This window comes from Castor canadensis, chromosome 1 (genome assembly GCF_047511655.1).
Source record: "Castor canadensis chromosome 1, mCasCan1.hap1v2, whole genome shotgun sequence".
Classification (NCBI taxonomy): Eukaryota; Metazoa; Chordata; class Mammalia; order Rodentia; family Castoridae; genus Castor; species Castor canadensis.
Window position 1 is genome coordinate 184,752,030 of NC_133386.1, and position 13,322 is coordinate 184,765,351.

The 13,322-nt window shown below is 34.3% G+C and overlaps 1 protein-coding gene across 1 annotated transcript; it reads left to right on the forward strand.

Annotated features, from left to right (window-relative positions):
• The first annotated feature begins 6,260 nt into the window (after positions 1-6,260).
• Positions 6,261-7,193, forward strand: LOC109676208 (olfactory receptor 4S2). The gene has a single exon (XM_020152698.2). It carries the CDS (start codon positions 6,276-6,278, stop codon positions 7,191-7,193), a length of 918 nt encoding a protein of 305 aa, XP_020008287.2. The 5' UTR covers positions 6,261-6,275.
• Positions 7,194-13,322: the final 6,129 nt, after the last annotated feature.

Genomic DNA, 13,322 nt, shown 5'->3' on the forward strand with positions numbered 1-13,322 from the left:
ATTTTTAAAAGAGGCATTATTTATTAAAGAGTATTTTTAAAGTCTAATTTTTAGTTTCTGGATAATGACTTTCATTTTTATAATTCTAAAATATTCTAAAATGCAATAGATAAAATTAATTTGGCAATGGGACTTTGATTTTCTATACACTGAGTACATTAGCTAATATTTTGTTAAGATTCTTCACAGTCTTGCTGAAGGAAATAAAACATTTATCCATTCTATTTCTTTGTACCAAGAGTCTTGAAAGTGAATGAATGATAACTTGCTTTTTCTCTAACATGGAAAATTTTGTAATAAGAGTAAGATTTCATTTTTTTAAAAATATGGTAAATTTTTACAGATCCATTTGGATCTGATATTTTCTTTATGGAAATTTTACTAATTCAGTTTCTTTAGAGCTTTAATTACTTTTTGCAATTCTTTTTTGATTCAATCAGTTTAATTCTTTTTCCAGAAAAATCTTTTTTTTTGCTAATTGTTCAAAATTATTGAAATTTAGTTGTTGACATTCTGTAGTTATCTGTCATTGTCATTTTACCAGTTTATATAGTCCCTTTTATGTTTAGTTTTTACACATATTTCTCAAAATTTATCATTTTTGAAAGGGTTTCCAAGATCCAGTTTTGCCCTATCTTTTATATTTTATTTTTCCATTTCATTAATTTATACTATGGCTTTAATTATTTTCTTCTCAGTTTTCTTTACTATTTTGTCTTCCAAAGGGAGAATCTTTCAAATATTTCTTTTCCCACATAAGTTATAAAAGTTACATATTTACTTATAATCACGAATATATTTCTCTAACCTTTGAACTACTATCTAGGATGATCCTTATTATTCAATGATAGATAACTTTAAAAATTCCATCTTGATTTCTTTCTATTTTGTGTGTAGAGCTTGAGATTGAATCCTGGCCTTTTGACATGCTAGCCAAGTCTCTAACACTGAGCTATACCCCAGCCCTATGATTTATTTCTTAATAAATTTATATTTAGAAGGGTGTGGTATAATTCCCACATATTGCATATGCATTTATTGCTGTCTCTGTTTCTCTAACTCCATTTATTAAATCTATATCTTCATGTAACATTTGATGTAATAAAGTCCTAAAGATGTCAGTTCTTTAAATATTTTGAGGATATTTTAATGATTTAATAAAAAATTTATCCAAATATTTACTACTGCATTCATAATTGTTAGATGTATAATTTAATATATGCTTCTTGAAAATTTTAAATTATTCTGTTGAGAGATTTTATAATCTTCCAAATTTAATGACAACTTTACTCATCAGACAGACAGACTGTAATACTGAAATCTTACATTGTGGAGGTTAATTTATTTGTTTCTTCATGTAGGGTTTTCTAATGTTTCAAATGTATTGAGGCTGTTTTATAAAGGAAATGTATTGGACAAGTTCCACAATTTGACTAAACAGTGACAACCCTGTCAAATTCCACAATTTAAGGACAGTGTAGTATCAGATTATTGTGAAGATGTGAACATCTGTAGGAAAACCACAGGAATGTGTGACACCCTGAATTACTGAGATGAATATGCTAAGTAGGATACAGTGAGTATTCAGAATGGGTAAGGAAAGTAGAAGGGAGTGAGAAAGAATTATAAAATAAAAATACCAACACTGAACAGGCTGAGAAAAAAATCAGCAAAACAATTCCATTCACAGTAGCTTTAAAAGCTACCCAGGAATAAACCTATCCAAGGAGGTGAAAGACTGATACAATGATTGCTCATTTCAAAGATCAGAAACTGTTCACCTTTAAAACAGTGGTAAATATTATGAAAAGCCATACCTTAGAACCAGGTGTGGTGGTACATGCCTCATACCTGCAATCTGAGCACTCTGGTAACTAGGGCAGATAGATTGCAAGTTTGAGGTCAGCCTGGGTTATCTCAAAAAATATTACATTATGCTAAACTGTTCAAATAGACTTCCATACATGATGCATTGCCTACAAACTTATTGAGATTCAGGGTATAAAGCAAGAGTTAGCTCATCAGAGAACAGAAATGATTTCATTTAAAATTTTTTTAACTGTTTTCATGATCAGTACTACATAAATACTGACTTGCAACTTTCTTGATTTTCTTTTTACTTTTGACATATATAGTGTCACCCTTGAGGAAGGATCTGTTTCTCCACTTAATAATATCATTTACCTAACTCACCTTATTCAAGAGCCTAACTTATATTTCATGAAAAAAAATATTTCCTTGGTTGTTATATCCCAGTATAATGAATATGCCTCCAGAAATAATTGTAGTTCAGAGGTGGGAATGATCATAATGACAAAGAAGGTTCATAAGCTACGTGTCTGGAATGCTGAAATGTTGTGCTGCTTGACATGGAACTTGCAGAGTGTTCATGTTCTAAAATTAAATGGACATTTCATAAAAGCATATTTTCAAACATCTCCTACATCTTAAAGTACATTTGCAAAGTAGGAAAACTGAAGGTTAGCTGACTTTCTCAGTTCCTCTTCTAATGGATTAACTGTGATAAGCAGAAGAGGTACACCAAAGATGTCCATGACATCACTGATAACATCTGTGTGTTTTGTAGGATGAAAAGAGAGATTCATATTGTCGATGGAATAAAGGTCATTTGACCTTTAAAAATGATGTTTTCCAGTGTCCAGTGTATTCACAAATTTATTAAAATTAAAATAGGGAAACAAAAGAGGAGGCAAGAATCAGAGAAAGCTATGATGATGCGCCACTTCCAGGTTTGAAGATGAGGAAAGGGTCACAAGGAAGCAGGCAGCCTCTAAAAGCTGAAAAAAAATCAAGGAAACAAGTTTTTCCCTAGAACTTTCAGAGGATGCACTGAATCAGGATCTTGATTTTAGCCCATTGAGACCAAATTTAGATCGAAGGCTTACGTAACTACAGAACGTTGCATCTGTGTTGATTTCAGCCTCTGTGCTTGTGGTACTTGGTTGTAGCAGCAACAGGAAACTGATATAGTAACTAAATCATTTTGAGTATTTCCACAAACCTGAGGAGATTGCTCCTTCACTTCATGATTTTTCTGTCTCATTTGTTTTCTCTGATAGCTCTTGGGAGTGGGGATATGAACAAGGTAACTAACATTTTAAATGGTGTGTGAAAATGAAGGAAGGTAAGATACAGGTAGGAAGGGGGAGTTAAAAGGACAAAAATAAAGAGAAAGGAGACAATGGAAAAGTTAAAAGCACCACTAATCATCACAAATATAGTCCAGAAATGAATCTCTACCCTACCTCTGCTTTCTGTAGAAATAAACACAGACACAAGATGCAAAGCAGAGAATTGCAACAGCATATTTGAATCCACTCCATCTATTCAAATAGAAATTTCAAAAGTGTAGCCCGACTAACATCAAATGAAGAACCTAGAGATAGATGTTTTAATATTATATATTAAGCATATATTATTAATGTGTCCATTGAATTACATTAATTCAATGAACAAACTAAGTGATCACAAAATAGTTATTTATGTTTTCTAAGTTGCTTTGGGGTAGAGTTATGATTTGAGAATCAAATAGGTTTATATTTATAATTTTATTTATTTATTCATGTTCAAACTCAAAAACTGTAAACTAAATCTCATTGTTAGGTGCAATTTGGCTTTGACTATGGACGAAGACGTTAGGGAAAAGCTCTCCCTAAGGCATTATCATTTTGCTTCATTTTCTTTAAGTAAATGAAGTAAGAAGTAGAAAAAGAGAGTTATTGTCAACAGCATGGTCAAATTGTAGAATTCAGTAGGTCACCTAATCAGGAACAAAGAAAATTGACTGCTAGCAGTCTTTGAATTTAGGGTGTCATTATTCTCAGGTGCTAACTATTCACAAGGCAATTCTTCAATTATCATTCTTACTTTACTTTGGACAGACATTTTTATATCATCTAAGAAGAAGGTAAGAAAAACAAAGCGAATGCAATCCCTGAAAAATACTGGTGAGATTTGTGTTTCTTCTAAAATTAATACAGAATGTTTGTGGAAATGGGTAATTCATTAAATTGCTAAATTGTTTACACTGTGATATAACTGCAATACACTACTTTTCTGAATAAAAGGCAATATGAAATTATTTTGATGATAAGATAATAAAGTGTATGTATGCATGACTATGAGATAGGGTGGCATGAGTGGAATAAGGAAAAGCCAATGATTAAAAGACAATGAGGCATTATCACATTTGATATGCTGGGAAAGGGGAGGAAAAAAGTCTTTGAGATGAACCTTGAATTAAGGACAGGTGAAGCTTTCTCTAGCACCTAGTCTTTGGGTAGTAAAGAAATTGTTTGCAACCTTGTGTGTCATTTCCTAGTTTGTCCTAGAGGACAATCTAGTAAAATAAATTAAAAAATTGCCCCAAAACTGCTGTGATTAGAGCTACCAAAAATTGAAGGGATCTCTCCATGGAGTACTTTTTTTAATCAATAGAAAAATCAAAGATTCATGAACATTATGTAAACACAGGGAAATGTGCATGATTCTGAAACTGCATAACATTATTGATGCTATCATTACCATTCTATTATCCTCCTATTAGCATGTGGTAATTATACAAAAGGATTTCATTGTGATAGTTCCTCACATAGATATTTTTTGCTTTGATCAGATTTACCACCTTTATTACTATTTCTTATCTGTACTCCCTCTTCTTTTTATATAATTTATATAATTCATCATTGTGTTTTCACACGTGCATATAAAGCACTTTGATCCTATTCAACCTCTGTCACCCCCTCCTTTCACCATTCTGTAATGCCCAAGAGAAGGCAGATTTTTCTATCAACTTTAATGTATGGACCTGATGAAACACAGTCCTGTAGTCTTCTAAAAGCTGGAAATGCCAGATACAATTTTGCTGTAAAGGGCTAGTTGAGAGCAGAGCTCAGTAATAGTAAGCACTAAGCCCAATGGGTCATGAGTGGATGTATTCTGAGAAGGACAGTTTACAAGCCATCATTTATATGCATGGCTTGATTTGAGAAAGAACCTTGAACTCCCTCTAATCACAACTATTCTCATGCCCCTTTCCACTAAAACAAACCAGTGATCCCAACTAGACTGCCTGAAATTCTACCACTAAGGATTCCCCTATTTAAATTAAATAGTGTCCTATTCATATACTCATTCTAATTATCGTTCAATGGCAATCCCTTCCTGATATTTGGAATTATCCAAAACTGAGATGTCTAAAATAGCTAGCAGGAAACTGGGAACGTTAGGGTGCTTGGAGAACATGTTAACATTAAATGGCTGAGTGGTCCCTTAGTTGTTTTCTTTGTTTTACTTAACAGATAAATGTTTGAATACCAAGTCAAAGTAACTCTTGGAGAATATTGCAGCACTCTTAGTTTATAGATAGAGAAATTATCTCAGACTTCACTTCCCCTCCTTTTAGTAAAACAGGACTGGCTTTGTCTGCCATTTTTTAAAAATGCTGTGTATTCCCTTATCTCTGTCTCTCTTTCAGGGTTTTTTGCCCATTCTATACATAGTGAGTGATCCTATTTCCTGGTAGAAGTGACTGCCAATATGATAAGTGATAATGAAGTAAAAACTGTCATTTCAAAAATCAGAAAGGTTCCATGAAGATAAACGATTTATCCAGGTTACAGCAGCATTATTTCAGAGTCATATTTGCATAATTTGATTCTTCATTCTGTGACAACATGCCTTTACAGTGAAAGCTTTGGATCAGAGGAGGGGACATCAATACAAAAAGGTTCTGAGCATTACAAGAAAAGGACCTGCAGAAGTCACTCATTGTCAACCACCTGAGGAGTCCTGTGTAAATAAAGCACAGCAGTATATGGCAGGGAAAATGTGGGCATATATTTTCACATCTACATCAAGGAAAAGCAAACATGTCCTGATATATAAATACAACCAAATTGCAAAATACACTTCTTTCAAAATTAAATAGACTGCCTTATACTAAATAAAAGTTAAGCAAATATAGAGAAACACTTTGCCAAATGTGAGGCTTGGGTGATTTGCTTTATCTCTCTGTCCTTTTCTTCCTCATCTGAAGTGAATAAATGGGGTATAATACTGAGGTAATATAATCCAAATAAATATACCCCACACTTTTGAACATGCACACCAATTAACACTAAATAATACTTTTCCATTGTCAGCTATCAGAATTATTCATTTGTATTAAGTTAGAAATAAATGCATTATCCTTTTTATGTGTTCTTCAGGTAATTTAATGTCTTCGTGGGAACATAACTTCACAGACTCATCCCATGGAAAAAACAAACAATGTAACTGAATTTATTTTCTGGGGTCTTTCTCAGAACCCAGAGGTTGAAGAAGTTTGTTTTGTGGTGTTTTCATTCTTCTACACAGTCATTCTTCTGGGAAACTTCCTCATCATGATGACAGTTTGCATGGGTAACCTGTTCAAGTGTCCCATGTATTTCTTTCTTAACTTCTTGTCTTTTGTGGACATCTGTTACTCTTCAGTTACAGTGCCCAAAATGATCATTGACCTACTAGTGAAAAATAAAACCATCTCCTACCCGGGTTGCATGTTGCAACTTTTTGGGGTGCATTTCTTTGGTTGTACTGAGATCTTCATCCTTACTGTCATGGCCTATGATCGCTATGTGGCCATCTGTAAACCTCTACATTATATGGCCATCATGGACCAGGAGAGATGCAATAAAATGTTGCTGGGGACATGGGTGGGTGGGTTCTTGCACTCTATTATCCAAGTGGCTCTGGTAGTCCAGCTCCCATTTTGTGGACCCAATGAGATTGATCACTACTTTTGTGATGTCCACCCAGTGCTGAAACTTGCCTGCACAGACTCCTATGTTGTGGGTGTTGTTGTGACAGCTAACAGTGGTACCATTGCACTGGGAAGTTTTGTCATCCTGATAATCTCATATACCATCATTCTGGTGTCTCTGAGAAAGCAGTCCGTAGAAGGTAGGCGCAAAGCTATCTCTACTTGTGGCTCCCACATCACTGTGGTCATTATCTTTTTTGGTCCCTGTACCTTTATGTACATGAGGCCTGACACTACTTTCTCAGAAGATAAGATGGTGGCTGTATTTTATACCATTATCACTCCCATGTTAAATCCTCTGATTTATACTATGAGAAATGCAGAAGTAAAGAATGCAATGAAGAAACTGTGGGGTAGGAAGGTTTTCTAGGATGCTAATGGGAAATAGCTGGAAGTAATCTTGGAAAATGTATGATTTTAAATTTCCTCAACCTTTGCTAGCTTTTTTTCAGAGAAGACAATAATTGCAACCTCATAGGATTTGGGGAGAAACAATGGAATATTCCACATAAGTAAGCTATGACCATTATTGTCATTACACTATTTGATAATTAGATGATTTCTTGAAATATATCTGACTGAAGAAACTCTCTAACTCAGAATCTTAGCCATGATCATACTCAAAATAATTATTTTCTGCTTTTTTACTTTTTTGTTATTTGCTTTAAAAATTAGAGTTTGTAACTGGGTGCAGTGTCTCACACTTATAATCCCAGCTAAATCAAAGGCAGAGAAAAAAGGGTTGTGGTTCAAGGCCAACCCAGACAAAAGTTAGTGAGATTCCATGTCAATCAATAAGGTGGTCATGATGATACACATATGTGATCTCAGCTACTCAAGAGGCCTTAGGAAAGTAGATCACATCTGAGTCTGACTCTAGGGAAAACATCAGACACTACCTGAATTATGAATAAAGCAGAAAAGATCTGGGGTTGTGATTCCAGTGGTAGAGTGCCTTCCTAGCATGCATGAAGCCCTTAGTTCAAACTGCAGACTTCCAAAAAAAAAAGAGGAAAGAAAAGGTGTGCTATAAATATGCAAGAGTGTTTCCAAGGATTAAAAAGGTGGGTGGAATATACTGAGCACCTTGCATGCATATATTGCACGGATGATAACACGCATGAAAAACAACATGTCTGCACTAATGTATTCTTATATAAGTTCTGCCAAACAAGGGGGAAAGTAAGTCTAGTAAGCTTGGAGTGGAAGTGGAGATGTGCCTAACATGTAAATGAGATTTAAAATTTTTTTAACATATAGGTTTAAAAAATAAAAGATTACTTTTCTTCCTTTTTTCTTTCCCAATAGTAAGATTGGACTGATCTGTAAGTTTCTTCTTTCCAATGGTAACATTCTATTAATATTCATATTATGGATAAGTATTTCTTTTGTTTGTGAACTGCTACTTATGTTGGTTAAACCATAACCAGAGATTTATTTTTATAGTAAGTGTTTCATTGTCTTTTCTTAAAATTTGTCTGTGCTACTGCCTGCACCTGGGTTTGTATTCATGTTTGGGGGTGGAGTACAAATATTACTCCTGGAAAGAACTGTACAGCAAAAAAGTGAAATTTCATATTTATGCAGGCATATGATTAAAAGCTAAAAAACTAAAAGCCACAGGATGCATAGATTAGAAATTATAATCCTGTTTTCAATCTTGCCTTGGAGCCAAAGAAGTTCAGGTTGATTTTCCCAGCTCATTCACAATCTGCTTCCACTTGATTAATTTTAAAACAAGTCCTTGGTCAAAGTTTTATAAACTTGGCAAATCTTTAGAATCATACTGAGAAGATTTTTTTAATCTTTCACAGAAAACAGGATATATTCTAAGAGAGTCTTATCAATTAGATCAAAGTTGGCGGTTATTAAAAACCTGTATTTTTAAAAACTCCTCTGGTAACTTGTATGTAGTCAGCGACATGTCTATGTATGTAAATTTGAAAAGCTGAGACCAGTGACTCTTGAAGTTCTTAGATCATGGCAGCTCTATATAAATATGGGATCCAAGCAGCCCTTTTGAGTATACACCAACAACTGTCCTGCTGACCAACACACAGAGAGCTAAAATTGATGAAATTTAGAGAAATGCATAATTACATGTGTGATCCACTAGGTAACATTTCTCCTCAATGCTCTTTGCTTTATGCTTTGTACTGGGCAACTGACTCTCAGGGGATATTGATGGTCTGAGAATTGAGCAGTTGCAGCTTCATGATCTCAAAGAACCGTAAGGAGAAAATGTGGATGCATATTCAAGTTTCCAACGGATCTGCAGACTGACAACTCTTCGCAAAAGTTCCTCTGAGTCAGACCCCACTGAAGGAAGTCGGAGGGTCTTGTGATTCCTTAGAGGGAAAAGACCACGTCATGAGAACCTCAAACTTTCCTCGTCCCAATTAGAAGTTTGACCAAAACCCATTTTATTTCATGGACATATACTGACCTCCAACCTTGCACTGTTAAAGACTTGCAAATGTAATTGTGACTGGAAATTCATTGTTAAAAAATAACAGTCCTTCTTGTTTTCAAGTTGAAAAGAACAGTTTATTTAATATTGGAAAAAATGAAAATATTTCTCCCTGAATTATCTTTTAACTACTGGTCGTACTGCTCTCTCCAAGGTGAACATGATTCATTGAAAACCCATTTACATGCAGGGTTAAATTGATTGTGTACACATACGTTTCTTAGTCCTCCATTTAATATGTATGGAAACTAAAGCATTTATTGCATTCTGAGGATTACAGAATTAAACCAGATTTGAGATACCAGAATAGTAATGATTCATTTTGACATTGTTCTGTTATGTCTAGTTCTTGCATAGTTACAAGCAATTAACATAACCTGACCTGGAAAGAGTGAGATGACACATCTGTTTTATGGATGAAAAAATAAATGATAAAAGCCCATCCTAACGTCTGGAATTAAGCCTGCTCAAAGTGAGCCTAGATCAGTTGAGCTCAAGTTTCTTTCCCCATGGACTCATGAACTAGAATTAAATGTTTGTTATATAAACCATGAGGGTAAGCATGACTTGGTAACAGAATTATTGAGCTTTCTGATTCCACAACAGCATGGTCAAGTGGAGATTGTGAACCACTTTCTTAAAATAATAAACCCTTCAAAATACTCAGTGTGAGGTACTTTGAAAGGAGTAGTCGTTTGAAAAGGTCAATCTGCAGATGATACATACATAATGGACAAACATTAAATACATGTGAAGCAGCAATATCTTTTCAACTATTTATTTCCTGGAGAACACACGAATATACATAGTATTACTCATGGTGGGGTACATTCCATTTTACCCTTCCTTTGTTGATTACTTGCTAGATGAAGGTAAATTAAAAAATAAATATGACATATTGAAGCTGGCTGGTGAAAAGTTTATCTTTTAAGAGAAATGTGTCAAATTTCTGACAATAAGTAAATTAATTTGGGAATGGAAACAATGTAGCATACATATACATCAAAAACAGGCAAATTAAAAATAAATACAAAATAACACACCTGCCTATGTGGATCTCATACATCAGTGGACATTTCTCTTCATCTTCACTTTCTTGATACACACAATCTCACCAGCAGGAAATGTCCCTGAGATCACCATAGATATCAAACCTGATTTCTATGGTCTTCTTGTCTTCTCTTCAATGTATTTAAGCAATTTCTTCTTTTTACAATTCTATGTGCCCTAATTTTTTAAAGCAAGACATGTGTTTAGAAAGTTTTGGAAGGGAAAAGCTTCTCTAAAATCTTTTCCACCTGGTGGAAATTTAAAAATTGATTCCTTATGATTAAAACCATTCTCCTGTTGCATAGGAGACTATTGTTTAAGTGTGTATAGTTGTTATTTAATAGAGACCTTGCTGAATAGGACTCAAGAGCAAAAAATATTAGTAATGTATCTTTTGTACATAAAAACTTGATGACTTTTACCCATTCTATAAGCCCCAATTTTTTAGGTGAGTGTTGTAGTAGTTTGTTCCACTAGAGCCTGTAGATGTCCTTTCTAATTCACCAAAATTGAAGATTCTTCTATAAGTGAAGGAAATGCCTCAGTGAGCTAACGATAATATTAGCCTATGCTTCACTTTCATTGGTTTTACCAGTTTTCGTTTTATTTTCCAACTTGTTTGTAGTAAAACTAATTCATAAAAGCTTTGACAGGTATGGAGGAACATGCCTGTGACTGCCATATTCAAGAAGACACATGTGACAAGAAAATCATGTGCCGAGTCCATCCAGGACTACATATGGAAACCCTGTCTCAAAAACCCTAAACAAAAGAAGATCTATGTTCAACATCTATAAATGGTGATTATATATATATATATGTATATATACACAATACATATGATTATCATATTCAAATTTATTAACATATCCATAACCACACTTAGTTATTGAGTGTGTATATGCATACACAAGCAGATATCTTGCTTCTTCATTCAATAGTCTTTATTCCTCATCAGGATGAAGGCATCCTTGTGTGAAGAAGACACAGATTTGCATAGATTGAAAGCTGTTTTAAAATTATTTTTGCATACTCCATGTGCACTAAAAATTAACAAATTGCACCCTGTGAATATCCACTTCTTCAACACGGCTTTCCTAATTTAGAGTTTTACATAGGATGGGAGACTTTCCATGCTTGGAATTTACAAACAACATCAATTTGTGTACTCATGAAGACTTTTAAAATGCAGTGATAAATACAGCTGTAGTAATACATTTGTAAGTTTGAAAATTAAGATGCTTGTCATTTGAAAATTGTAATTGCTTTTATCTAATAGATTACCAGTAATGAATCACAATAACTTCCATTGCAACATATGAGTTACATTACATTGCATTTTTCGAACCATGCTTAATTAACTAGAAGAATTAAAACATATACATACATATTTTGACATTGCTTTCATTTTTCTTAATTGCAATGAAACTTCAAACTGGAAATGGTTAAGACTGCTATCTACCTATGGCAGGTATCTCTGTCAGTATAACTAATCCTAAAGAGCAGCACAATTTAGTTTTTATAATTTTTGCAGGTAATCGTATCATAAACACATTGTGTGTGAGATCATGAAGGACAGAGGAAATTCCAGAATATCAGTACTAGGAGGGACTTCAAGATCATGTGATGCAATTCTCTCACATACAGACTCAGAGAATTAGCAAAAGAGAGATTTAGAATCTTCTGTCTTCAGTCCTTAAAATTTTATTACAGCTCACCACCTCTGCACTCACTTCATTTGTTGATATTTATTCTGTTGACAGAACATCAGCCAAAATTCTCCAACACCAGAGTCAATTCCCTACAAACAATTTGTCTTGACACCATGCTTTCCTGATGGCATTCTTTATGTCTATATTTCTCAGTGGGTAGATGAGATTGAACAAAGCAGCAATGGTGTAAAACAGAACAAACACCTGGTCATCATGGACAGATTCAGTCATGAGGAGACAAGTGAAGATAAATGGCAAGAACATGAATATGAAAGTGATGTGGAAGCCACAGGTGGAGAAGGTTTGCAGTATCCCCCAGGTAAGCAGGTCCTCAACACAGACCAGATGATAATGTAAGAAATTACAAAGGCAGCAAAGATCAAAATGGACATCATTCCTATGGTGGAAATGTTACTAATAACCAAGAGCCCATGTTAGTGCAGGCCAGCAAAACAAGGGGAATATGTCATAGAAATAGTCTATCTGACTAGGGCCACAGAGTGTGAGTTCAATAAAAATCAATACCTGCAGGAGTGTATGGGTTAAACCTCAAACAAAGAGATCCTCATGAGGACACACACACCTGTCTGCTGATAATGACTGTATAGTGAGGTGTAGGTATCACATAGCGATCACAAGCCATGACCACAATGATGATCACTGTGACACCAAACAGAAGGTCATACAATGTGTGGACATGCAGCCATTGTACAAGAGGATATTCTGCAGTAAATCTATTACTAGTTTGGGTCTAATTTGTGGTTGAAGTAGACATCCAAAAGGACAGAAAGATTTCAGCTGGATTTCATAAAATTAAATTTTGTGGGGGAAAGACAATATAAAAGAATGAAAAAACTGACAAAATACTTATAAAACATTTTTTACGATGGCTTATTTTTTATGAGCCAAAGTCCTTAACAGATACCTCACCAATGAAGATGTACAGATGGTATGCAAGCAGATGACAGATGTTCCACAAAATGTTATCAGAAGGGTGCATATTAAAGCAATAGTGAAAGAACACTGCACACTAATATGATGACTAAATTCAGAATACTGGTAACATTAAATGCTAGTGAGGATGCAGAGTAACAGGGTCTCTCATCCATTGCTACTGGAAATAAAAATGTCATAGCCATTTTGGATCAGAGATTGACAGTTTCTTTAAAAACTAACAATATACTTACTGTGAGATCCAGAAATTACATTCCTTGTTATTTACCAAAAGAAACTGAAAAATTATGCTTACACAAATCCCTGTACACAG

Excerpts from the sequence above, each read along its gene's own strand:
- LOC109676208 (XM_020152698.2), top strand. The coding sequence starts at position 6,276 with ATGGAAAAAACAAACAATGTAACTGAATTTATTTTCTGGGGTCTTTCT.